The sequence below is a fragment of the Triturus cristatus genome, chromosome 12 (genome assembly GCF_964204655.1).
Source record: "Triturus cristatus chromosome 12, aTriCri1.1, whole genome shotgun sequence".
NCBI lineage: Eukaryota > Metazoa > Chordata > Amphibia > Caudata > Salamandridae > Triturus > Triturus cristatus.
In genome coordinates this window covers 703,956,039-703,983,455 of record NC_140595.1, presented here as the reverse complement: position 1 = coordinate 703,983,455, position 27,417 = coordinate 703,956,039, and the positions used below count along the sequence as shown (strand labels likewise).

General features: G+C 45.2%; 1 protein-coding gene across 1 annotated transcript in view; it reads right to left on the bottom strand.

The window, feature by feature from the left end:
* Window positions 1-440: 440 nt before the first annotated feature.
* LOC146780156 (hydroperoxide isomerase ALOXE3-like) overlaps window positions 441-27,417 on the bottom strand; it is a 110,879-nt gene continuing 83,902 nt past the window's right edge. The window contains exons 11-14 of the mRNA XM_085636702.1: window positions 14,327-14,448; window positions 12,119-12,219; window positions 3,397-3,567; window positions 441-1,353 (exon numbers count right to left, since the gene is read on the bottom strand). Of these exons, the coding sequence (XP_085492828.1) occupies window positions 1,174-1,353; window positions 3,397-3,567; window positions 12,119-12,219; window positions 14,327-14,448 (574 nt within the window). The 3' untranslated portion in view covers window positions 441-1,173. The remainder of the gene's footprint in view (window positions 1,354-3,396; window positions 3,568-12,118; window positions 12,220-14,326; window positions 14,449-27,417) is intronic.

The following is a 27,417-nucleotide window of genomic DNA, read 5'->3' as shown; positions in this document are numbered from 1 at the left end:
TGAGAAAACAAAAATCAACGTGTAAATTCTCTTTCATTTACTGGCAGATGTTTATTGTATCATAAGACCGTAAAACCCAGTCTCTTTTTTACATCTCATTGTTTATTTAGAGATTGTCTTGTGTCCACTCTGCCTAGTACTGTTTCCCCTTACCTTTCCCACATAACCACAGCTGCTATTTTTATAGTAAGATAATTCTACAAGGTTTGTCTTTGTGATTGTCTGCGGTGGGCCACCATCATCTCCTTAGATGAGTCTAGGAATGGACTAGCGAACAACACAACACTCCCTTGCTATTCGGGATTACTGTAGCGATCAGACCATAAAGTAAGTCGTATGTCGGCAGGGGCCGCATGATGGTGAGTTGTGCTGACTTAGCACAGAGTTGGCTCATATTTTATGTGCCTGCAGGGTGTAAAGTGAATTCATTTAGCCAGATATTTCTTTAAGTCAGTGCTTTATTGAGTTGGTACCGCATGGAAACAGTGAGTAAGATGTGCCTCTTTCTGAGATGTGCTGTCTGAAAATATAACACTAACTCAGAAAAATATTGTGACATAGACAATCATGATACGGGATCTAGATATTTTGGGGTTTCAGCTGAAATACACCACCACCAGGGGGCATACCACAGACCCCTAAAGCCTCTTCGGTCAAATGGGGATGTCTGATGCAGCTCCTTTGGTGCAGTGTTGGACCCCACCTTCAGAGGTCCCTGTTCAGCTCAGGATGATAAGTATCAGTATTCTACTTCGGAGTCTCTGTGGCTCCTTGCCACACCCCACAGTTTTGCTACTGACGCCCACGGATGCTGTCCAGAGCTCACATGCTGTTATCCCTCTTGAAGAAAGCTGTGTTTGTGGAGTAGTACGACTTTCTCTAACTAAAGGTGGCTTACTGACTGGAATTCTTGGGGAACAATGAATCTGTCTTCAGAACTTGGAGAACCTGAGTGAGGCATTCAAGGTGATTCCACTGTGCCTAGTAGTACAAACAATAAGGGTTGACAAGAGAAAATGACAGCAAATATGGGGCAGGCAGGTCAGGCATGGGGCAAGACTGTGAAGGGCTGGAGATAAAGAGTAAGGTCTGCTAGAGATCCATCACCAAACTTCTGCAAAGTTGGAAGGAGAACCAAAATGCATGTTGAAAGGCCAGGGCATATCATTTTGCTTATATAGAAATGCTGTTCTCTATCTCTTTGGGGTCCAGGTAGTTGTATTTCAGGGCCAGGGATCTGTTCCTCTCTTCGATGCGCAGGGTTATCTGGGCCACACGCTGCCGGAAGTCCTTGATGCATTGCTTGGGCTCCTCTTCTGTGAAGTATTCTTCAGGATACCAACCCAATGGAGTCTGTCAAAAAAGACCGGGATGTGCAAAATGAACATGTGCAAGGACTCAGATACATAGACATGTTCCCAAGAATGCCCTATATTTTATCGAATATTACCTTTAATTTTGACTAATCAAAAGCGTTCATGTATAATTCTGTGCATTAATTTTAAAAACACGCAGGTCTCTTCTTTGGATGTGGCAATTTTTAACCTTTGTTACATGGGATAGTTTGCAACTGAGGGGGCTTGTTAAATAAACACAATGTTGTATCATGTGACCAGAAAGATTAGCTACATTTTAAAAGCACTCAACTGGAATTCTTCGAGTTCAACTAAGGGCATGTATGCCACGCAAATTAGCTGTGATGTAAGTGCAGAATCTCGGTGGAGAGCACATATTTGGTATAGTACACCAGGGGGCATATTTACGAGTGTCTTGTATCATGCTTGCACCATGACACGTGATACATGCAAGACACAAGGCTCAAAGTCATAATTACGAAGCCACTCAAAGCCACTTTGCGTGGCTTTGAATGGTTTCATAAATTTGGAGTCATGCAAAGCAGTGCAAATTGCTTCATTGCGCAGGGAGGAGTTCTATGGGCGTTGCAGTGGTTGTTCCCAAGCAAATCCCATGGCTTTTGACGCATTCCCAGATTTACCAGAACTGATAAACCTGGGAATGCACTAAAAAGATATGCCTCCCCAGGTGAGGTGTAACAAGGAAAAATATCTTTATTTCTCCTAGTTGTTTCCTCTTTCTATGTGGGCTGCCACTATGGATTGTTTTTGTGCAGGAAGGTGCTTGTTGACAAAGCCGACAGATCTGCTTTATATAGGTTGATGTGCTGAACCTTTGCTAAAACCAATAAACCAGCCTTTTATATGTTGGTGTTTTGACCCTTTCAGAAAGCCAGTAGGTCTGCCTTACTTAAAATTACATATCTTTAGATAGTTACTTTCCATTAAAAATAAAACTAGAAATTCAATGGAAAAAAATTAATGTGATATTACAGCACTGATAACATGTTCCATTATAGCTTTGATAACATCACTGACCAAATTTGAAATTACATCATTGATGAAAACACTGTGCACAGGTGCAAGCCGCGGTTACTTCAGTTAACTTTAACTGGAGATTATCATTGTTTTCTTTAGTTTAAAATGTTGCATTTTAACCAACATTTTCACCAACATATAACATCACTTCACTTCACCTATGCTTATTTCAGTGTGTGTGTGTGTATTTTGTATATATAAGCCTAAGGCCAAATAACCTCAGTGTTTACAAACAGTGAACACATTTCAATAGCCTGGTGATGTGCCATTCTGGGGTGCTCAAATGCTGGTGCCTCTGTATCACCTCTCATCTGAACTGAAACCATCTCTTCATTTGAGAGGCTACGGGGTGTAATGTCTCCTCAACAGAACCTGAAGGAGACAGAGGGGTATGTCTTTGTCTCCTTCCCTTGTGTGTCCTTCACATCTATGGACACTAAAAACTATCTTGGTTTGGTGACTTTTCATCAAGTTGGGCAGGGATCTTACATCCAGTGAACTTGAAGTAATGTGATCCTATTTGGGAGGACCCAACATTGCTAATGGCAATGTGTGCATATGCCAGCAATATGATGCATGGTATGAGAGGCAGGCATCTACTATTGTACAGGCAATTCACACCAATTAAAAGTGGAAGAAAAAAGTGAGGCTGATGTTGGAGTCACAACTCCTACATATTGATGCCACTTGCAGTTTTCTGTAAGCCAGCTGGTTATTTTTTGTTTTAAAAGCTATCCAGTTATTAGGATTCAAGGATTATTTGCTAGTTACCTCAGAAACTGCCACATAGCATCTACTTAGTGGGTGTATCTTTTCTAAACCTTAAATTGTATCTTTGTTTGCCAACTGTTTTGTTCTTTTCCCTCAGGGATGACTCACGGCACCACCAGTAGAAGGTTTCTCAAACAAAACAGGTGCAGCAAAGGCAATACAGTGCACAAATCCCTTACACACAATACAGATTTAGTGGCATAATGCTGCTCAAGGTTTAAACATTACTTACTATGTCTACGGACCACCGAGAAAGCATCAAGAGGACCGAGATAATGGTGCAAGTGCTGTTCACCTCTGGCAAGGTCTCCAGGACACTCTCCAAGGTGGCCAAACCCTTCGCTCTTGGTGGAGGATTCCTCATGGAGGCCGGAGCATTGGGCATCCAGGAACAGAAATCATACTGCAGTGGTAAAAGCAAATGCATATGGGATACGTAAGGAAAAGAGAATTAGTCTACCTAAATACAAATTTACAAGCAGAGTCTTAGTAGATTGAATTGAAAGCTCTTCAGCCCAAATTCAAAACTTGTAGGACGTGTTTCAGGAGAGATTGAAGCAATGCCTAAGCCCTGCATCCTGAGGGATAGTGCTGGCTCAAGTATTTCTTTCCTAATTATCTGTTTATCATTTATCAGCATTGTATGCATTACATAAACATGACTTCCACGGTATGCTTGTATACATTACATTCCACCATTAAAGCATTTAGCAATGACTTAAACAATAAAAAAGAGAACAGAGAATGGTGCGTTTACTATGTTCATTCCTCTGCAGAGTTGATACCTTACATGGATGTCAACCACCCTTCCCTCCAGTCCCAGTTCCCTTCTCGGCTAGTCCCATCTTTGCCTCCTTTTCGGGAACTATTTCTCACATGGCAAAAAGAGTAGTTATGTTTTGGGGTATTCAGCAGCTGGGTAGTCCTGTTATTCTCCCCCCCTCCCCAAACCACCCAGCAGCCATCAAGAGCCCAGAGCAGTCATGAGTGATCCCCCCAACCCCCTGGGTTTGTTCCTGCATGCTGAAGGGGGCTGTGTCTTGAGATTCCACCCCATCCATCCTCTGCCTTTTGTTCTGTGTGCATAGTTTTTGTTATTACTACAGCCGATGTTTCCAAGTCCTCCTTCAGCTTATCATCCCTACGACTAAGTTTCCACAGAAAACACCAATTTGTCTACATTCCTACACCATAGTGTTATGGAAGGGGCCCTAGAACTGAGCCATCCAATAGCAACTCTTCTCTTAGCTAAGACTAATGCCAGCTTCATAAACTTCCATTGCATTTACCCCTTTTCAATAATGTCATGCAGGCATACTTTGAGCAGTCCTTCGATTGTCAACACAGTCACCGCCCTCAACCTCACAATCACTCTAAGCCAAAAATCATGCACCCTCCGGTACTCCCAGGCCATATGTAGGAATGAGGTTCCCTCCCTTCCACATCTGAGGCAATCTGCCCCTCTGTCCGCATACATCCTGCTGAGCTGGACCAGCATTAGGTAGGTGCAATATACAAAATTAAAGTCTTTCCATTTAAATCTAGCGTAGCACGAGACTGTCTTAACCAGTGTGCAGGACACGTCCCATTTCGGGACTGTTAGGGGTGTCTCCAAATCCTCCCCCATGCCCACCACATCACTGGATCTGACCAGGTCCTGTTCATCCTCAGTGTCTTGTAGCTATGTGTCCCCAAATGTCTTGCTGATGCCGCCATCAATATTAGGTGTAAGGTTTATGTCTGCTGGGGTGCTCTTGGGAAGTTAGTCCAAATTCCCCGTGCCGTACTTGCCAATTTGGCGTATTGCAAAAATCAACTTACCCCCAGTGCAAAAGTCTCCCATGCCTCCGCAAAGGTATGAGAATATGAGTCACCCAATTTTTGCATCCTCCTCACCATCTCATTATGGACATGTCCTCCTCAATACAACTAAATGGGAGTAGCGTCAATAGAATTAGGTTCATAGCAAATAGAGTTTGTTTATGTACTCTCATGACCACTCATCCTCACACCTCTGCCAACTGATGGATCAGCTAAGGGCTGCCTGGTGGTACACGCTTGACACGCATCAGTAGAGCCATCAAGGAGTACTCGCCATATGTGCCACGCAGTACCCGTGTTTCCCGGTTTTCTTCTCTGGGTGCCAGCTTTTCAGCAGGCTGCAATTTGGATGCAGAGTAGTATAATTCTAAGTTCAGAAGGGTCATGATACCCTCCTACTGGTCCTGCTTAAGCTGTAGTAGTGCCACCCTACTTCACTTCCCCACCCACACAAGGGAAACAAGCAGACTAATCAAAGTCTTGAACAAGCTGCACGGCAGCGTATAGAGAGCATTCTGAAGTACATACAAGCATCTGGGTAGGAACCCCATCTTAGCTACTGCAACCATCCCTGCCATGGACAGCAGCAGTGTGATCCAGAATCATACGGACTTCATCAGTCTTTTGAACAATGGCTCAACACAGTACTGAAGCAAGACCTCGATGGTAGTCCAACTGGAATCCCTAAATAGCCGAACAAGGTAGTTTCCTATTTCAGGCATAGCAGGGGCAAATCTTCCCTGTGGGTGCCTGCCCGGGCCCTGAGAGGAAACAATAATGATTTATGACTGTTAATATGCAGGCCTGCTACCATGCCGAATTCTTCCATATGTGCCAAGAGCATGATGACCAAATGCTCCAGGCGCTGCAGGTAAACCAGCACATCCTCTGCCTATAGGGATAACAGAAGAGTGACCTCCCCCACCACAATGCCAAATTATTTGTATGTCTTTCTGAAGCTTTGCCACTAGTGGCTCCATCGCCAGGGCAAAGAGCAGTGTGCCCTCCTAACACTCCATTCTTCAGTTAGCACCCCCCACTGCACACTCTAGCCCTGTGCTCCATGTACAATAATCTGACACTAGTGCAGAAGAGGGGTCTAAACCCCATTCTCCGGAGCACAAGCTAGATATTGCCACTCCACTGTGTCAAATGCTTTCATAATGTCTACCGAAACCAGAGCCAGTGTACAGTCACTGTAGTGTACTGAGTGCCTCACATCTGCAAGCCTTCGCAAGTTCAAGGCTGTGCACCTCCCAGAATTTGAACCCACACTGGTCCTCGTGGACCAGGGTTGCCACTTCACCCATCAACCTCTCAGCTAGAATCTTGCTGTCTCAAGTATTTAAATGCTTAGAGTCACATTTGAACATTGGGAGCTGTGTTGTCCTGCTTCCATTGTGGCAGATGTTTTGCCTCTGCCACATAGGTGGCAGAGAGCCCACCCATTTAATGTTCCAAACCACTGTGGTGGGGCTTTATCCCCAGACAGTGCTATCAAAAGCATGGCATGAGCCAGTCAAGGGGAAAAAGTCAATATTCTTCCATGGCTATCTGGTACGGTGTAACTGCAGTAACTAATATGGGTACTGGAACTGTACCCTCAACGTGTGGGTATGTTTCCTGTACTGAAATGATAACGGGCTGTGATGAGCTAGGACTTTTCTCCTGAGATTTTAGGGGCTGTCTGCTCCTTAACACACTGCCATGGTTCACATGACTGCCATAGAGGAGATGGTGATGGAAAGTCACACATAATTGAGCGATCAGTCCACTGCAATGTTCATGATCTCTCTATTACAGACATGGTGGGGCTGGAAACAAGGGCTTCTGCTGCTCTCGTTCTTAGGAGGTGACATTCAGGCCCGGGTCTAGAGGTTGGGCCAAGCCACCAAAGCAAGATCCTGGCACACCCAAGGTCATTGAGAAGCAAATAAAGCAGGTCCATATACCTGTACCGACTTTCCTGCAGGTGCAAAACCGGAAAGGCTGCTACAGCTTTGGTGAGTGTGACTCTAAGCAAACCTCAGAGGCAGGCCAGTCCATTGTCATGTGCATAATGTCAATGGACCGGCCGAGGAGGAGCAGAATGCAAATGGGCCAGCTGAGGAGGCACAGAATGGGGTGCACCTCCTCACACCCCAGGCCTCAGGAGAGGACATTGAGTCCTCGGGGAGCTGCAACTTTTGAGCAATACAATTAGAAAGTCTTGGGCAGGGGACGTGGGCTTTAGTCTCTCCCAATAAGCCACAATGATCAAATACAAAAGTTAAGGGTGCTTCATGCCAGTCTTTTTGGTTTGAAAACCGTGCAGTGGTATACCAGATTGAGATTGGGAGTTTAGTTCTAATGAAATTCCATCTGTTTATTGAATGGGGATATTGCTGTGCACAGCTCACAAGTGATGGAACTTCAGAAAAAACACTAATAGGCATATTTATGTCGATTTTGCATCACCCTTGCACTATGAAGGGGGTACAAGTCTGACGCAAAAACTAAGTAGGATTTGTCACGCCATGCAAGGCCACCTTGCGTGGCCCTGTGTGGCTTGATAAATCCAGAGTAACCCAACGCAGTGCAAATCGCGGCATTGCGTTACTCTGCTCTGGGAAGGCATTCCATGGGTGGAGCATGGAATGCCATGGATTCTGAAGCATTCCCAGATTTACCAATATTGGTAGACCTGGGAATGCATCAGAATGCTATGCCTTCCCAGGTGAGGTGTAACAAGGAGTAATATCTGCATTATGCAGCAAATATAGACAGAGGAATATGCTCCAGGGGATTGTTTTGGTCAGGAAGGTGTCCATTACTGCACAAAAACAATCTTGGCTACAAACAGACACCCTTGCACTGTGGTGCAAGCGTGCCAGCATTGGTGCGATGCAGCACATTGTGCGCCAGCGCTGGGAAATGACCGGTATGAGCCATATATTGTTTAGTGTGGGGCATGCCTGCTCTTTCCCTATTATGTAGCAAGGTGAAATGCTGTGATGCGTGATATGTTAGTAAATATGCTAGAATATGACTAGAAATGGGTAAAACATATTTTTCTGAAAGTGTTGCAGTGGAAAAAAACAGATTCACCCTGTTTCTTGGAGCAAAAGGAGATTTGAAAGCAGAGGAGAAATAAGCAAAGGAGATAGACAGACAAATGGAAATTGGAGAAGAAGTGGGTAGTAGAGACAAATGGAGAGGAAGGGGAAAGACGGAGGAATGATTGAGGGAGATAATGGAGGAAAGAGGGTAGAGAAGAAGGAAGTAATTCTGGATAAGCACATGGAGTGAGTCAAAGAGGGAGAAATGAGAGAAGGAAAAGGCCAAGAAAAAGACAAAGTGAGAAAAGATTAAGTTTAGAGAAGGGTAGAACAGTGAATGAGAAGGTAAAGGATGGATGCAGAAGAGAATTGTAGACATTTCCTGGTAAGTATTAATAAGGACAGGATGGATCAAGGCCTCACACACACGTCAGAGTTCTAACTTTACAGCAGTCTACAGCTTGATTTAGAGTTTGGCAACACCTAGAGGAAAAGAGGAATCCAGGGTAAAGCCCAAGCAAGGAAGAGTATGCGCCTGTCCCTTCTAGAAAGGGATAGTATGATAAACGAAATGCCACCTGTGGATTCTGCACTGTTTTAACCCCTTGCGTGCTCATGACGGAACCACTCCGTCATGAGCCACGGGCGCCGTGTGCTCATGATGGAGTGGTTCCGTCATGCTGCGGCCGCTGCGGCCAATCCGCCCACGCGGCGCTGATTCCCCGCCTGTGCGGGCGAATAATGCAAGCGGGCGGAGTCGTGACGGAACCACTCCGTCATGAGCACAGCGTGCCCGTGGCTCATGATGGAGTGGTTCCGTCACGAGCATGGCGGTGCCGCGCTGACCCCGAACCCCCCCAACGCCGCGGCGGAATTCGTGCCGCGGCGAAGGGGTTAAATAGATGGATGTTCCATTACCAAACAACTATAACTCAGACTTTTTGTCTGTCCTCTACTAAAAGTAAAACAAGGCCCTACGCTCCTGAACAACCTTTGGAAGCATGCAAAAATTAAAGCACTCACAAGAACAGAAATTTCTTTAATGTCTACAGAGAATGGTCTTCTGCAAATGTCAAGGTTTGCTAAAGCAGGTAGTTCCTGACAACAGCAAGTCAGTAAATGGGACACCAATACTGGGTAAATGACACAAACAAGTTCAGGCATATTATCAAGGGCCTTATATCCGCTTTTTTGGCTTTTAAAGCCAAAAATCGGAGATAATCTTTTCGCCCTATTTGCAAGCCGGTGCTAACATGCATTAGCGCATGTTATCAGCTGCTTTGCAGACGCCTTGCTTTGCATCTTTAATGAGATGCAAAGTGGGCGTCACTGGGTGTACCCCTGACGGACTACCTTGTAAATTATAGCTAAATGCATATAGCGATATTTACAAGGTGGCCTTCAGGATTTTAGTAGACGTTAGTTTTTTGCGAATACCGCGGTTTTCGCCGAAAACTAACGTCTGCTAAAATCCTGACTATTGTATGTTGACAATGGGAGGTGGATTGATGTGTTACGACCACAGGGTCGTATCATCAAGCATATCGCCGTTTTGCACGGAGCATCGCTGGAAAACCAGCGATGTTCCCTGCAAAACCGGCGATTACCCCGCTATCGCTGGATTATATATCGCCCTTGAGCTATGCGTTGATGATAACGCGCTAACTCAGCGATTTAATTCAGCGGTAGCCGGTGTTAGGGAAATCAGCGCTAGGCGTGCTGGGCGATAATTATCGCCCCTTGTTGTTGATATGCCCCTTCAGTCCTAAAGAAAAATGAGGGTGACTGACATGAAAAAACACAATTGAAGAAAGGGAGAATTTTCAAAACAGGTAAAAGAAACTAAAGTAAAACTCAAAAAGGCAATAGAAGTTGAGACAGTGGGTATTAAGGACATGAGAGGTAGGAAAACAATGAAGGATAGAGCATACACAGGAGACAGAGGAGCAAGAGGGGGGATTTATAGAATAAGAGAAAGAGATGGAAATAGTGCAGTGGTGATGGCAACGGGGAATATCAGAGCAATTAAGAGGTGTAGAGAAAAGACAGGAAGAAAGAGAAGTAAAACGAGATAGGGGAAGAATGGGAAGGAAAATGATTCAAATAAATAGAGGGGTTTGTAGAATTAGAGAAAGGCAGAAGGCGGGAGACAGAGAATTAAATGTTGGTATAATAGATAGACAGAAATACAGAAACATAGAAAATCCAGTAAAAGTGCTAGGTGAGAATGTGATAGTGCAGGTGAAATGAGAGGGTACAGAAAGGGGAGAGAGGGATACACATCAGGGCTGTTCACATGTGTGGGTGAGTGAAAGAGAGAGCAAGGGTGCAGATAATATATATATATAGAGAAAATGAAAAGAAAGGCTGTAGCTGAAGGGATGTCTTGCAGTATGTCAAGAAGATTCATATCATGCCTCTTCCACATAATATAAAAGTCAGCAAGTACCAAGCTTCGTTAGATCCTCAAGACATCACACGCTATGAGACTTATGTGTGGCAACAAAAAGGGTCCACAAAAGGCTTGGATGTGTACAGCCAATGAATACCTGAGGTTTAGCAGGGACATTCCTGACTATCTAAGACTGGACAGAAACCTCAGGGGTCCTCAAGGTGACCAGGAATGTCAGTGATCTGAAGGTAAGCAAGAATATATGGGATCTAAAATTGAGAAGGATATTCAGCAACATGAGAATCAGCATGTGCCCCATAGCCATAAGGTGAGCAGGAGCTTCATTTGTCAATATCCCTGAGAAAGATCCGGAGACTTGAGCATTGCCAGGAGCCACAAGTAAATGACATTGAGTAGGAGCCTTGGTGCCCCCTGGTGAGCAAGAGACATTGAGACAAATAAGAGCATTGAAGACCTTAGAGTGAGAAGGAATTTTGGGACCTAAGAGTAAGCATGAACCATAGGAACCTGAAGGAGAGTTTGAGGCTCAGGGACCTAAAATGAACAATGTCCCTGAAGCATATGTTCACTCCCAATTCCCACTGCAAGAACCAAGGGTGAGCAGGAGCTTTAGCACTCTGGTAGTCACACCTCATGCCCTTAGAGTCGTAGTGTGAGCATGACATCGAGGGTGCTATACAGATATATAGGTTTTGTGGGATTTCATGGTGAATATGGTCCCCAGGGAAACGACGGTGTTCTGGAGCTTCCAGATAAGAGTCAGCAAAAGCTGCAGGGTCTGACAGTGAACAGTTTAATCAGGTGCATTAAGTGAGCAGTGAAATGGATGAAGTGTTTACAGGAAGTAAAATTCTCTAATTGTCACTTTTTGCCTCCCAGAGAAGGGTACAAAAACGTCCAATTTCACACTGAGCCACTGGAATCCAGATTTTATGGCATTGGCCTATTCCAGTCCATGAGAGGAGTGGCTGCCTCTTGGGCAGAGTTGAAGGCTGTGGCTTTGGAGAACATTTGCAGAGCTGGGACTTGGGTCTCTAAGCACACTTGAGGAGACATTATAGATTGCATGACCGTTTACATGATTGACGAAATATTGGATAAGGAATATTGCAATCTGCGTTACCCTGATTATTTTTGCATTATAACACGTCTGGTATTGCATTATATCTTGATCTTTCCGGTTTTCTTTCTTATCAAAGGCCTTTATTGAAGCAGTGGTATACCTGATAAGTAAGGAGTGGGTCAAAGATGAGGGAGCAGAGGTAATGCCCCGATGACTTACGCCTAATCTTCATTAATCTTAGTTCAACTCATCCTAGACCCAGTTGTTCAACCCACCCACCGTCCCTGTTATCCAGGCCTTTGATAAGAGGCTTGGTATTACAGGAAGTGCAGGGGAAATACTACTCTTTTGTAGTTGTCAGTTTAGGTTGGGTAGAGTTAGTTGGTATTTCCTGTTTTGTTTCCTGTCCTGGGATTGGATGACTAAACCTCATAGGTAAGTACTGGATCATGGATGAGTAGGACTAAGAGTAATGAAGATTACCAGTAAGTAATCAGGCCATTCTGTGCTATATAAATAAACACACAAATACACTTTATCCAGATTATGGTTGACCGTGGTTAGTGATGTAAAAGGATGCAGTAAAACATTCCAGGGTAGTCACAAAGTTCTCACTTACCTGCCCACTATTGATAGCAGCATGCTGGGCAGAGCAGGTGAAAATCACCATGGTTAGATACTTAACCAGCTCTGAGCAGGTCTTCAGTGAGTCTGGTATACCTAAGGGAGTACAAATAATGATGATCACAATCGTACACTACTCACATACGTTTACATAAAATGTTGCTATGCATTCATTTGAAAACAATGTTATAGGCATCAACTGAGCCATGTTTAAAATATAGTATATGAATTTTACAATGGAAAGGATAATAGGGCACTTTACAAAAAGTTATTGGAGCACTTGCTATAAGAGAAAGAGCAAGAGAGATACAAGAAGACACAGAGAAATGAGGGACAGTGTCATCTTTGTGTTAAATGGTGATGCTACATTTCAAAACTCCTGTGTATCTCCCACGTCTTACCTTGGGTTTTGTAAGGGATAGTAAGCTGACTGCATAGATGTATCCTCTGAGGAGACTGGCTAACACCAGGTATATACAGTTCGGAGACCATTCTTTGCTTAATGGGCCTCTAGTCCAAAAGGAGAAACAATCTCCAGGCATTTTCTCCCTGTGGAGTCTATATTTTTTTGCTTCCTATCAAGGGACTATTGGTGCTAAATTGCTGACACAACTGGCATTCATTGATAATCTGGAGGCCGGAAGTCAGGATTTTCCACGTTCCACAGATTTTTAGTGATTCTAGAAGACCAGTTACAATCAGTATTAAAAAGAAGTTGATTTTTGTTTATGCTTGACAACAGCTGGTGAGTGGATGTAACTCACAGCTCCTCCATAACTGAATGGGTAAAAGTTCCCAGGGGGCTACCTATCCACTTTTTTAGCCATTTCCTGTTTGCCCAAATGCAAACAGGCCATCCTGAAACCAAGCTAGGGGAACCCTTTCTCCCTTGTGCAGAGCTTAAGTGCCCACTTAGAGGTACAGTCAGGTCTTCTCCTCTAAGGTGACTCAAAACCGGTTCTGGGGGTAGCTCTACTTCTACTGGGTTTGGAGCCAGCCTGGCTGGGGGAACAAAGGTTTTCATCTCTAGGTCTCAACATACATGCAGAGAAAATGTAACTTTCTAAAAGTTTATTTTTCTAAATATTTATGAAAAACTCAACTTTACCATGGAGTTGGACTTTAAATAAATATTAAAACAGTGCTTAAACTATTCTTCTAGCTGATCCCAAACCATAGATAGCAGAATCAATATTTTAATCTGTACTCTAGCTTTCTCATAGGACAGCCGGAGCCTTCTGCAGTGAAAACAGTTTTTGAGGGCTTATTCCTGAAGGGGCATGGCAACTGTAAGAAATTGTTACACAACACATTATACACAGAGATGGGGTAACATCCACTGTAGAGTACCCTTACTCTCCTTCAGTGAAGATTAGGTACACCTATATAGTGTTTGGTCCTCAAGAAATGCCACTCGATTTCTTTTGACGATATAGGCATGAAACATATTGACCTTGTAATTTTAACTAACATATTTAATTTGAATAAACCTGTTTCCATCTAGGAGAATCTAGGATCATCCTTTCCCCCTGCTTCCCTCACTTTTTGACTTTGACATAGATATTATCCCTTAAATTAAATTTTCCTTTAGAAATATCTATAGTCATTTCTATATGATAGTTCATTCCTACCTTCCTAATATTATTCTAGAAATACACAATATATCCCCAGTATCACTTTGGCAAATTGAGAAGATCTCCAGCAAAGAGCGCCGTTGAGGGGCACGTTGGGCATTGCAGTGCCAGCACCAATGAGGAGCAGGCCCGATGATGAAGCATGCCACCTTTTGGTGGGTGAGGGCACTTGCTTACACAAGCTAATGCTCCTGGTGATCAGAAACATTCCAGGTCCCTAAATTAGACACCTAGAACTGACATTTTGAAACATTATTCCCTTTTGCTACTATTGTATGAATTAGGAGACTCTATACTGGACCGCCCAATTCTCCTTGTCCTTCCACTTTGGAGAGTTTCTGAAATATGATAGGCAGCAACAAACCATGATTTTCACAAATAACACGGCAGTAGAATTAGTGCAGAGAGAAAGCTGGTTCTCTATGGCTCCTAATTGCTAGAGTTTATGGGGAAACATGATGCTAGGCTGCATGTGACAATACAGTCCAGGAGTCTTCTCTTTAGAGTTTCAATTCCTTCGGTATTTTCTTAACTAATGCATATTCATTTTCATATAAGATGTGTCTTACCAGAGGATTTTCTCTCCAAGAAGCCTTCTCTGTAGATCTCATTCACCCAAGCCTGCAGTTCATGGTCATTCTGCACTGAAGTATCACTCTTAAAGTAGAACTCCACTATGCCCAATACAAACCTAGAAGGTGAATACAACAGTGTTTGCGACATCGGTGTGTGCATTTTACATTTTAAAGCATCAGGCAAAGCATTTGAACACCCAAATCTCTTCCCTATTACAAACTCTATGGCCAATCCTTCATTAGGGCTGGTATGTGGAGCATTACGGTGTAGTAAAGGATGGTGTGAATAAAAAAACATGGTGAATGCAAAGAACTCAAAGTAGGATGAACGGGTAAGAACAGATCTGATCCTTTTCATTCAACTATGACCTATTAGAGGTAGATATGGCAATGCCTTAATTATACGTAAGTACTCCAGGGAAGTCGAGAAAGTTCATACTTCTTGTAGAAGCTAAACGTTTTCTTGAATTTGCTGAGGCTGATGCAGTCCCATCTCATCCAATTCCAATATTCCCTGTAGTTGGCTATAACCATGAACATGAATGGGCTATTTTAATGCAGGGAAGCTGTGTTACCCTTCTGTTATCTGAGTGGCAGTGGGGAGACACAATAACCACACACCAAATTACCTCTCTCCTCTTTCCTACTGTTGCCAGTTCTGTCTTTGGGCAACAGGGAAAAGCGCTTCTCCAGGGTGGCGCTCTCCTGCCCATGCATGGAGGTAGACATGTTCCTGCTGAAATGTAGGCCCCTTTTTTACCCCAGTTTGTAAAACTTTGCCAACTTTACCATTTGCAAAGCTGATGTAGCTTAAATACACATTTTTTGAAGTTGTGCCACTTTGCACATGGCTAATTAGAATGTCACTCCTGTATTAATATATCCTGTGTTCCAGTTCGTAGAAACCTTTAGACTAATGAATAAAAAAACGTATTTATTATTCATCAGCACTAGAATTTCTCTCCCTCTGTGAGACATCACAGTACACTTTTTTATAGATAAATATCTGGGCCAGATGTAATAAGCACTGGTCGCAAAAAACTGCTCGCGATTTGCAGCCAATATTTTTAAAATCAGAGTGGTATTTTGTGAACTGAACTATAGGCCAAACGTCCAAACATTAGGAACACTGATTTCCTAATTGCGATTCTCTCCAAATCACAATTTGGAAATCGGTTTTCCTAATGTATGAAACTCATTGAGTTCCATTTAAGGATTCCTTGTGGGTCGTAAATCAACCTACCTCATGAATATTAATGTGGTCAGTTGCAGTTTGCGACCCATTAGAAATCACAGCCATCACAGGGATTGTGGCCTGCTGAGGTCAGCAGACCACCATGTCTGTGATTGCTTTTAATAAAGCAATCTTTTTTGTTTTTAAATGTAGCCCATTTTCCTTAAAGGAAAACGGGACGCTTTTAATAAATAAAAACATGAAACCATGAAGTCCCATTTTTTAAGAAGTGGCACTGGTCCTTTGGACCACTGCCTGCACTTAAAAAATATTGTTATTTACATTCTCAAAGCGGTCAAAGTCCCTTGGGGACCCCTTCCCTTTCACAAATGGGTTGCCACCAGTTTTTAACTGATGGAAAAGTATTACTGTTTTGCAATCGGAATTCGGTTGCAAAACAGTAATACATACCATATTGATTTGGTATTTGGAAAGGATTTCCTATAGATGCCTCTTACAAATACGAAATTGAAAAAGCAAAATGTAATTTTGTAACAAGGTACCAAATTGCATTTTGTACATTCGGAAAAAAAAATTGTTGCAAGCAAGCAGTTTTGCAGTTTGCGACCAGAAAAATGCTTTGTACTTCTGGCCCTATGTACTAATAGGTCAGTCTGCAAAATACCATATTGTAAGGGGTTTGGACCTGCCTCATGAATATTAATGAGCTACTCGCAAATAGCAACTCACTCAAGAGCAGGAGTTCATAAAAAACTTGATTTTCCTTTTCAGGATAAAAAAAAAAAATTGGATGCAGGTGTCTTGCTTCACTCTCTATCTTTAAAGTTCTAGTATGTGGTCTCACTGCTTTTGGAGGTCATGTTTATTTTTCTTGTCCTATCTTTCATTAGCAGTCACACTCAGGCTGTTCTCCTTCCTCCTTTCACCTCTGCAGCAAAACCCCTGGATTGCAGAGTTCCTCAGGGTTGGCCTCTCAGTTCCACCTTTTTTTTTTAGAAACATTTTATTGACCTTTTACAAGTTAACATCCAACCATTTCCCTTGCACACAGGAAAATTAATTGACATGGTATAATCAATATCTTGTGTATTTGGAACAAGTCCAGCATAAAAGCCCCCCACATTTACAAAATGTCCCTTGGGTAATATCTAAATTGTCAATCCATTGTAGTCCCACCATTTTTTTCTGCTTTTATCATATTTGCAGGGGCATTCCCTGGCTTCATAAATCGTTTCTTCCAGTTTGGCGCACCGGTCCATTCCCTTAGTCCACACCTGAATCGACGGGGCCACAGAGGAGGTCCAGTTGTGGGCAATGTATTTTTTAGCTAGTACAATACCCAGGCCTACCAGAGTCCTGTCCCCCCTAGGCCCTCTCAAATCATCCAGGATACCAAGTAAAGCAATTTTCGGATCACTGAAAATAGTCATAACCAACACAGCTGAAAAATCGGCCAACCCAGTGGCCCAGAATACCTGTATCACAAGGCATTGCCACAAAACACTATCAAACCAACTTTCCACAACGAGAGAGAGGTCCTATAAGCATTGTGGAGATATTTGAATTAGATAAAGTGGAGTCTGGCCGAAATTGTGTGATGAGCCACAGCGGCCTCTTGCCAGTACGCCTCGTCCAGAGCCCGCATCGAACTTTCCTAGTTTTTCTTTCAGACAAGGTAATGAGATATGCGAGTGTATCAGAAGGGATCTAAAAATTTAGAATACCCTGCCCTTGCCCAAGTGACCTATAAGAATTTTGTTTTCTAGGAGGACTATGCTTGGGAAATTCCTGCAGCTCATCGATATGTGAATGTAGGGCATGTCGGAGTTGTAGGTATCGACAGAATTAGGAGGTTGGCATTCGAAATTCTGTGAGGACCTCTTGGAAAGATTACATGTGATGGCTGCCCTCAAATTTCTGCAACTCTTGATATCCCAATGGAGTTGTACCCCTAAAATCCCTTCAAGGTGGATACCTGAGCCAACCACCTACCCACCCATAATTGGGTCTCCCTTGTGAGATTGTGATCCCATCTCAACCTTCGAAGAGCTGCTCTCCACACTCTGAATGATACTTGGGTTACTTCTAGCACATTTGAAGGAATAGGTGCACTGTACAGAACATGGACAAACATATCTAGTGACTCTAGTCCCAATATGGCTAGTTCACCTCTATAGGCTGGGTCTTCCCACCCTCCGACAAGCCAGACATTAATGGGGAGTAGGTATGTCGCTCAATAATAAAGGCGAATATCAGCCATGGCCAGGTCTCCATCATACATTGCCCGAGTGCATTTCCCAAAAACCACCATAGGGGCGCCTCTGGCCCAAATTAATCTACATCCTATGGCCAAGACTGAGTCAAACCATGTTTGAGAAATGTTAAAGGGGTAATTCTGGAAGGTGTAGAGGAGTCTGAGCAAGATCATCATTTTGTAAAAGGCGATCCTACCTATGGTATTAAGATGGAGACAAAGCCATCTTGAGTGGTCCTCTCTTGTCCTGCGTATCACTGGACTGAGATTCAGGCTCCACGTCAAGTCCGGCTCCCAGGATGTATGCATCCGGAGGTTTTGAAAGCTCGATTGCCAGGCCTTGTCCCAGCAGTCTCCCTTTATCAGTACTAGCAAAGATTTGCCCCAGTTTACCTGAAGCCTCTATGCCTTCCCAAATATGACGAGTATCTGGAGAATGCTGGGCCTTGTTTCAGCCAGTTTGTACATAAATAAACGGACATCATCCACGTGAAGTGCTATGCGGTCCTCCATCGCCACTCCCCAATCAAAACCCCACACCTGAGCATCGCAACAAATCCACACTGTCAGCAGCTCAATGGCGAGCGTAGATCATAGCGGAGTTAATGGGCAACCTTGCCTGATGCCTCGCCTCACATAAAAGGCATCCGACAATACACTGTTAACTCACACTGGGGCCCACGTAGAGGACCCTGAGGTACGCCCGGAATCGAGGCCCCAGTCCCATCCCACCCAGCACCTCATCAAGATAAGTCCAGTCCACCATATTGAACACCTTCTTAAAGTCTATTAAAAGGAGAGCCGCCAGGGCTCTTAGCATTCTGATATGAGATAGTGCTATGTGTAATCGACTGATACAGTGCCTGGTGCTGCGTCAAGGAAAAAATCCACATTGGTCTGGGTGAACCAAGGTATGGAGGGCAGTCAACAGCCAGTTAGTCAGTATCTTAGCATATAATTTGATCTCGCTAATAATGAGGTCCATGGGTCGGAAAGCTGCGCAAGTCATTGGACTGTGGCCCTTCTTGGGGAGGACCACGATAGTAGCCTGGACAACCATGGGGGAGAAATGGCCTTGGGTGTTTGCCTCAGTGAATAATCTAAGGAGGGATGGGATTATGTCGGGGCAGAGCTTGGGCTACATCTCTATAGGAAACCTATCAGGTCCAGGTGTCTTTCTGGAATTGAGATCTGTCAGCGCATCCCCAATTTCTTCTTCAGTAATATCCTTGTCTAGGACAGTTTTGTCCTGGGATGATACACAAGGCAAGGGAAATTCCTTCACCAAAGGGGAAGTCATGTCGGCATTGGGGCGTGGTTTGTGAGTTTAAAGCTCCTTGTAGAACTGAGCAAAAACATCAGAGATCCCCCTAAAGTAATTCACCCATTCACCAGAGTACCCATAATATGGGGTATCACCCTATTTTTAGCTTGGTGTGTGGTGAGCCATTGTAGCAGTTTACTTGATATGTCGCCCCATTCATAAACCTGGCAGATGGAAGCTAGCCAGCATTTTCTGGCATCTCTCCAATCATAAGTGGTGCAACAAGCTCCTATCTGTTTCCACCTGTCACGTTTCCATGTTAGAGAGTGACCCTGGGTCTCTGCGGTCTTTATGTGTTATCGAGGTTTCAAGCTTGGTCATTCAGTGATATTTTTCGCGGTCGGCTCCTCGGATGTAGGAGCAGGACACACCCCTCATATATGCTTTACCCGCTTCCCATAAGGTCATAGCAGAGCCAACAGATCTCTTGGTTGCCTCAACAAATTATTTAAATTTGACCAATAAATGTTCCTTGAACTTCTCATCTTGTAGGAACCTGGCATTAAGATACCAGATAGACAAGTTACCCCTGGGGGGCAAGTCAAATTGAAGTAGAACCGGTGCATGGTCTGATATACCCCGAGGCAGGATCAGGGATCTCGATCTCTGAAGGAGGTCAGCGGCTAGTGGGAACAAGTAATCAATGCGGGCTAGGGAGCCGGGGGTTGCAGAGACATGGGTAAAGCCCAGGTCTTCAGGGTGCCACACCTGCCAAGTGTCTCTGAGACTGAGACCTTTTGACAAATCCCCTAGACCCGTGCTATGTCTGGTAGTGAGTCCTTCAGGCCCATACCAATCTTTTTAGTCCATGATATTATTAAACTTTCCTCACAGTAAGTATTGTTGTTGCCTGAGGGAGGGCTGCCACTAAGTCCCCAAGAGCTTTCAGTGTGACCTGGTTCATTGTGGGGGGAATATATATGCATAGGATATTGTACAGAACACCTTCCAGTGTGCCCTCCAGGAGGATATATATACCTTGGGCATCTTGTGTGACATTGGGTATGGCTTTTGGGAGAGACCAGTGACGAAGGATGTCAACCGCCCTGGAGCCCCTAGCATATCCAGCATGGAGTACTCTGTCTTAACCCTTGTGCGCCAAAAATTTACAGTTGATGCCCTGAAGGTGAGTTTCCTGCAGCGGCACTATTTGTGTGGAATGGTGCTGAAGATACTGAAAAACAGCCCCTTTCTTGATACTGTCTAAAAAGACAGTAACGTCAAGACCGTGAATGATTGAGTAATGGGCGGGTCTAGAAAAACAAGTGCTAGTCAGTGGGGGCGAGTGTGGAAGAAGCCGATAGCTTCAGTGAAAGGGAGGTAACCAATAGGGGATCTTACCTGGGGGGCCACGAGTCCTGCGCCCATCCAGAGTAAAGATAAGGCAAAAGAAAAGATAAACAGTGCCAACAGAACAAAAGCATAATGAACAATCTCCATTCCCCTAACTCTCCTCACTCTATACTTCCCACCCATAAAAAGTACCTGTGGTCCAATACCAACCCTATACCAACAAAGGGCCCCCCATCCGCTGCTCCAAAAACTGCAGTTAACATTAGTTGTGCAAGTTACAATGGTACCGGCATCCAAACAAACGTTCAAGAGCAGATGGCCCACTCATCCAGAGTTCGCAATGAGAGTGGGGTCTGGGGCCACATGGCTCACAGGTGCAGCATCTCCCGATCGTTGGCTCTTCTCCCCGTCAGAGTCTGTAGTAGCATTCACGTCCAAGTGGCCTGTCGTCGATGGTGTGACTGTTTACTTTGCCATTGGATCATCAGTCTTAACATACATACATCCTCCTGAGGCTCAGCCGGGAGAGACGCGACTGATTGGTCGTTTAGCATATTTTGCACAGCATTCTTTTAAAAACAACTGTTTTATTCTCATTTTGACTGCCTACTTTTAAGTGTATATTGTGTTTTTATTCTTGGCGTCCCATTATTATCCCTGTTGACAGCGCAGCTGTGAAGATTCAGTGCCTGCGCTTGGCGCACGCGAGCTGACACAGTGAGCTGAGGGGGTGTGTGGGGCCTAGGCCAATCGCAGCACACTAAGAGGCATTTAACGGCAGAATGGTGCGAGCGCGCGTTACTGCATCCTCCTGAGGCTCAGCCGGGAGAGACGCGACTGATTGGTCGTTTAGCATATTTTGCACAGCATTCTTTTAAAAACAACTGTTTTATTCTTATTTTGACTGCCTACTTTTAAGTGTATATTGTGTTTTTATCCTTGGCGTCCCGATATTATCCCTGTTGACAGCGCAGCTGTGAAGATTCAGTGCCTGCGCTTGGCGCACGCGCGCTGACACGGTGAGCTGAGGGGGTGTGTGGGGCCTAGGCCAATCGCAGCACACTAAGAGGCATTTAACGGCAGAATGGCGCGAGCGCGCGTTACTGCATACTCCTGAGGCTCAGCCGGGAGAGACGCGACTGATTGGTCGTTTAGCATATTTTGCACAGCATTCTTTTAAAAACAACTGTTTTATTCTTATTTTGACTGCCTACTTTTAAGTGTATATTGTGTTTTTATCCTTGGCGTCCCGATATTATCCCTGTTGACAGCGCAGCTGTGAAGATTCAGTGCCTGCGCTTGGCGCACGCGCGCTGACACGGTGAGCTGAGGGGGTGTGTGGGGCCTAGGCCAATCGCAGCACACAAAGAGGCATTTAACGGCAGAATGGCACGAGCGCGCAACGGACGCGCGCAGCGGGCGCGCCAAAGGCAAGCCCGTCTGCGCCCGTCCCGCGCCAGGGGCCGGACACTCTGCGCATCATCCTCCCGGGGGGAGAAAAATTTGGTCTAGGAAACAACTGCTTGATTTGTCAAAACCGAATTGTGCAATTCCGACCTGTTTTTCGCTAGACAGGATGCTGATAAAGGGTAGAAACCCCTGCGAGTCACAGTGCAAATCTTGTAAGTTCTTTTTGCCTAGACCGACACCTATAAAGTCGCTTGATATTTCTATAATACCAAGGGCTAACAGTTTGGACATTTATCAGGAGATTGAGAGGTTGGCCCCTGCTATCTGAGACAGATGCTCTAAAAATATCAGAATGCCAGAACTCTACGATCTAGCAACTTGAACCTCTTAGTCATTCCACGCTATAGGAAAGCAAGGCTCGGAGGGAGAGCCTTTGCAGTAAAAACGGCTACGCTGTGGAATATGATGCCAGACCCCCTGCGTCAGATCAAAGCGGAACTGCCATTTAGAAAGGCCCTCAAAACTTGGCTGTTTGACCTATCCTCCTCCTTCTAACGCCTCGATCTCTCTCCCGTCCTCCTCCCGCCCCTCCATGGATGCTAGCGCCGGGACACCTCCATTGGAGGTAGCTGTTGCGCTCTACAAATGCTTAATAATAATAATAATAATAATAATAATAATACATGCTTGTAATCCATCTGAGGCAAGTCAGAGGATCCCAACTGCACTGGCGGGTTAGTGGCAAGTGGGCATTTTTCATTTAGCTATGTCTGGGCCTCTTTTGGAGACTCAAAGAAGACAGCTTTAGAGTGGTGAATAATTCTTAGTTTAGCTGGGTAGAGGAGCATATAGGAGATGTGTATTCTCTGCAGTTTGGCCTTAACCTGGTTGAACGATTTGCTTTGTGTCTGTACCATGTGAGTAAAGTTAGTAACGATCAGTATACACCATGACTGGTATTTAAGATATTCGGCCTGGCAGGCACAATGCAGGACTGGGCCCCAGTCTTTGTACTGTATGATACAGGCAATGAGGGGTTGGTGAAGGGCCCCTGGAGGGGGTCTTGTGGCTAAGGAGCGATGTGCCTGTTTGTGAACATAGCAGGGGGAGAGATCTTCAGGTTGTAACCAGGATCTAATCCATTGTTCTAGGAATCTCTGGGGAGATTCGCCTTCTGACCCCTCAGGAAAGCCAATGAAGCGCAGATTGTTGCATCGTGCCCTATTTTCAGCGTCTTCTGTGTGGTCTTGGAGGAGCTTTGCATCACAGGATAGTCAGGACACTTCTGAGAAAAGGTGTCTGACAGTGTCTTCTAAGGTGGATCTCCTCTTCTCTGCTTATGAGATGCTTTCATCTGTTTGGCGGTGTTCTTGGCGCAACAGAGAAACATCTGTTCGCACCTCCCCAATCTTGGTTTCCAGGAGCATCTTGGAATATTTAATGGCTTGCAGGATGAGGGGCGAGACCTTGAGAGAAGATGGGCGCAGATATTACAGCAGTAGTTATCCCCCAGAGGCCAATATGTCTCATGCTGGCATAAATGAATCAAGGGGTCTGGGCCACTCCAGTGGCACCCTCAACAATGTGGGGGAAGCTCCCCTCGGTCTCCAATGGCATCCGCCGGTCCAGGGCCCACGACCAATTCAGGCAGCTTCCATCCCCTCGTAAGTTATGGACCACAGCCACCCAATGTCCAGAAGCAGGGCAGGCAGGGAAGGATCTAGTTGGTGCAGTGTTTCCTTGGGCCCCCAAGGAGTGACGATCAGGCCACAACCCTAAAGGACAGGTCCCAACAGAGTCTCCCAGACTGCAGATGTCTTCACCTTTGAAGGGCACCCACAGCATTTCACCAGGGTTCATCATATGCACAGGGCCCAATATGAGCCCACATCAGGTAGAGGTACAAGTCTGCAGTGGGCCACCACACCAGCTGCAGAGGTTCCATGCTGGTCGGACCCCAATCAGCCACATCCAACAACGGGCATCTGGAAAAGGAGACTGTAGCTTCCAGTAGCCACCAAGGCAGCTGCCACAAACGTCACAAAGGAGCGATGTGCCTGTTCGTGAACATAGCAGGGGAAGAGATCTTCAGGTTATAACCAGGATCTAATCCGTTGTTCTAGGAATCTCTGGGGAGATTGGCCTTCGGTCCCCTCAGGAAAGCCAATGAAGCGCAGATTGTTGCATCGTGCCCTATTTTCACCGTCTTCTGTGTGGTCTTGGAGGAGCTTTGCATTACAGGATAGTCAGGACACTTCTGAGAAAAGGTGGCTGACAGTGTCTTCTAAGGTGGATCTCCTCTTCTCTGCTTATGAGATGCTTTCATCTGTTTGGCTGTTTTCTTGGCGCAACAGAGAAACATCTGTTCGCACCTCCCCAATCTTGGTTTCCAGGAGCATCTTGGAATCTTTAATGGCTTGCGGGATGAGGGGCGTGTTGTTCTTTATCAGTGGAGCCTCTGGACCCCGAAGCACCCCTGTGCCCTCAAGGGGAGCTGTATACTTATCCAGCTTGATGTGACCCGCCTTGCCTTTGTCTCGGCACATCATGAGCTGGCAGTGGCAAGAGGCACGCTTCTGCAGTAAGACTCAGCGGGCAGTGAAATGCCGGACCACCGGGGGAGCATGAGAATGTTGTAGGATGTACAGATGGAGAGCACTGTGGACAGCAGCTGACCCGTTTGTGGCAAGTGTGGGGCCCGTGCAGCATGCGCTGTCTGTGATGGTCCCAGTCTTAAAGGTGTGGTGAGTCCATTAATCCAAGAAGAGACCTCGAGAAAAGATGGGCGCAGCTATTACAGCAGTAGTTATCCCCCAGAGCCCAATATCTCTCATGCTGGCATAAATTAATCAAGGGGTCTGGGCCACTCCAGTGGCACCCTCAGCAATGTGGAGGAAGCTCCCCTCGGTCTCCAATGGCATCCGCCGGTCCAGGTCCCATGACCAATTCAGGCTGCTTCCATCCCCTCGTAAGTTATGGACCACAGCCACCCAGTGTCCAGAAGCAGAGCAGGCAGGGAAGGATCCAGTTGGTGCAGTGTTTCCTTGGGCCCCCAAGGAGTGACGATCAGGCCACAACCCTAAAGGACGGGTCCCAACAGAGTCTCCCAGATTGCAGATGTCTTGATTTTCGAGGGGCACCCACAACATATCACCAAGGTTCATCATATGCACAGGGCCCAATATGAGCCCACATCAGGTAGAGGTACAAGTCTGCAGTGGGCCACCACACCAGCTGCAGAGGTTCCATGCTGGTCGGCCCACCAATCGGCCACATTCAACAACGGGCATCTGGAAAAGGAGACTGTAGCTCCCAGTGGCCACCAAGGCAGCTGCCACAAATGTCAGCAGTTCAGCCACGAGGTACGGTCCGCTGCCCGCACCTACCTTTCCGCCGGGACCCACAGAAAGCAGCACAGTCAAGCGATCCCTCTCAGCACACTCAATGGAAGTCCAATTGGGACCAGTGATTGCCTCCCTCCAGACAACCCCCGAATCACTGCGATCCCCGCGAGGAGGCACCAGCTAGCCCCAGTCCATCATTCTGGAGGCGACACACCTCTGGCCGCAATTGTTGATGACGTCTAGGGCCACAAAATGACCCCAGACTGCGGCAGACAGTCACCGCTGTCCACAAGGGGGTAATACAGCACCTCCCCCCCATTACAGGAATGCCAGCACCTGCAAAATGAGGTTTAGGAACAGCTTGGTCAGAAGCTTACAAAGTTGCACTTGCCATCTAGTTCACTTCACAAGCCAAACCCTTTATAATGTTTACTTGTCACCTTTGGCTAAAATTTGTGAGTCTTGTGGAGTGAGAGTTGTATCCTATGTGGACGATCCTCAACAACGTTTGGCTTTTCATAGAAATGTTCCTTCTTCTTTGAGTTCTTGCCTTAACTCTGTTTGGGACTTGAAGAATGCCAGCTTTTTAAAGCTTAACTTAAACAAGACTGGGGATTCTTTTCTTTGGTTTGAAGTCCACCCCTGACTCTAACCTCTGTTGGCCATCAGAGATGGTCCCTTCCTCCTGCCTCTCCCCAGTGGTAAGAAACCTTGGGGTTAGATTTGACTCCAAGCTCACTTTTGAGCCTCAGATTAAAAAAACTGTCTGTCTCTTGCTTCCTGACTCTGAGGTCCTTGAGAAAAATACTTCACCTCATTCCAGTGGAACATCAAAAAACAATTGTTCATGCTTTGATCACATCTAAATTGGACTATTCCAATAGTTTGTACTTAGGGCTCCCAGCCTTTCTCATTCAGCGTCTCCAAAGGATTCAGAATGCTGCTGCCTGGCTGATCATTAAAATCCCTCCCGGTGTTTCAGTATCTAGTTACCTATGTCGGCTTAACTGGCTTCTGGTGAACAAAATAATCCACTCTTTTTTTTATAGCAGAGTTGAACTTGACCCAAATCCAATCAGGTATCAGAGTGCTTTACACAGCACCAGTTCCGTTACATGAGGACACACATTCATTTTTTTTTTTTTATTTTGTTAGGCACTTTAAGGCCCTCGCTAGTGCCTTCAGGATATTCAATAAAAAGGGACACCTCTATCTCAGGTGCTGTTTGAAGTTGTCTTCTCAGGCACGCTCACAGTGGACTAACAAACTCAAATTGTTTCAAACTCCTCCCATATTTAAGACTAGAAGAGGAGGCATATCCTTCGCCTATCTGGCAGCCAGGCTGTGGAATGCGCTTCCACTGGCTTTGAGGAGCAGCTCTTCTGAAATTATATATAGATTTTTGATTCTGCTATAAACATCTCCTAACCATGTTCTCTTTTTTTATGCTGTGGGTGATCTTTCCCACTAGCGCTGGGATGTCTCTTGAGGTATCTGTGTGCTTTAGAAATGCATTGTATTGTATTGTATTGTATTCACAGCCTTTTCGCTCTCCTGCTTTTTCAATAAGGTTGGAAATAGGTCCTAGCTATTTTCACCTTCCAAGCGTTCATATGACTGATGAGCTAAAGAAAGCCTCTAAGGTTAGGAAGATCAAGAGTACCACTTGCTACTGCTGGGCTGATGTTAGATCACCAATCATGTTTCAAACTAAACAGATCTATTACTGGACATCCATCAAGCACCCTACTGTCTATTACATCTCCTGGGTTGACATCTGATTTTCCATTTTGCACCTCAGATCTCCTGTCATGCACCATAAGACTGACAAGATAAGGAATGTAAACTTCCCAAAATGCACCACTCAATATCTCTCAGACGGATGGCCTCAGACATCACATTAAGCTCCATGCTATATGCTCTTAGCGCTGGGAAGACATTTGATCATGCTCCATTGTATACTCTACTACTGCTTCTAAGACTACAGGCCTCCTATCATACACACTCCCAAAACTCTCATTCTCTCCCGAGTTGGCTTATTGCATTCTGTTGATCTAAACAGACAGTCCACACCGCTGGCCTCCTAGGCACATCTCTGTTTGCTCTCTTTAATGGATTGCAGTTTTCCCTAATCCATACAGGCTGTTCTGTTGGCTTTATACCCCGCCCCCCACCTTGTGATCTTTAGCTTTGAGCCCCAAGGCTGTACGTGATAGGCAGTATAGTTTTGTATTGGCATAAAGTTATTTGGTGACATATTATAAA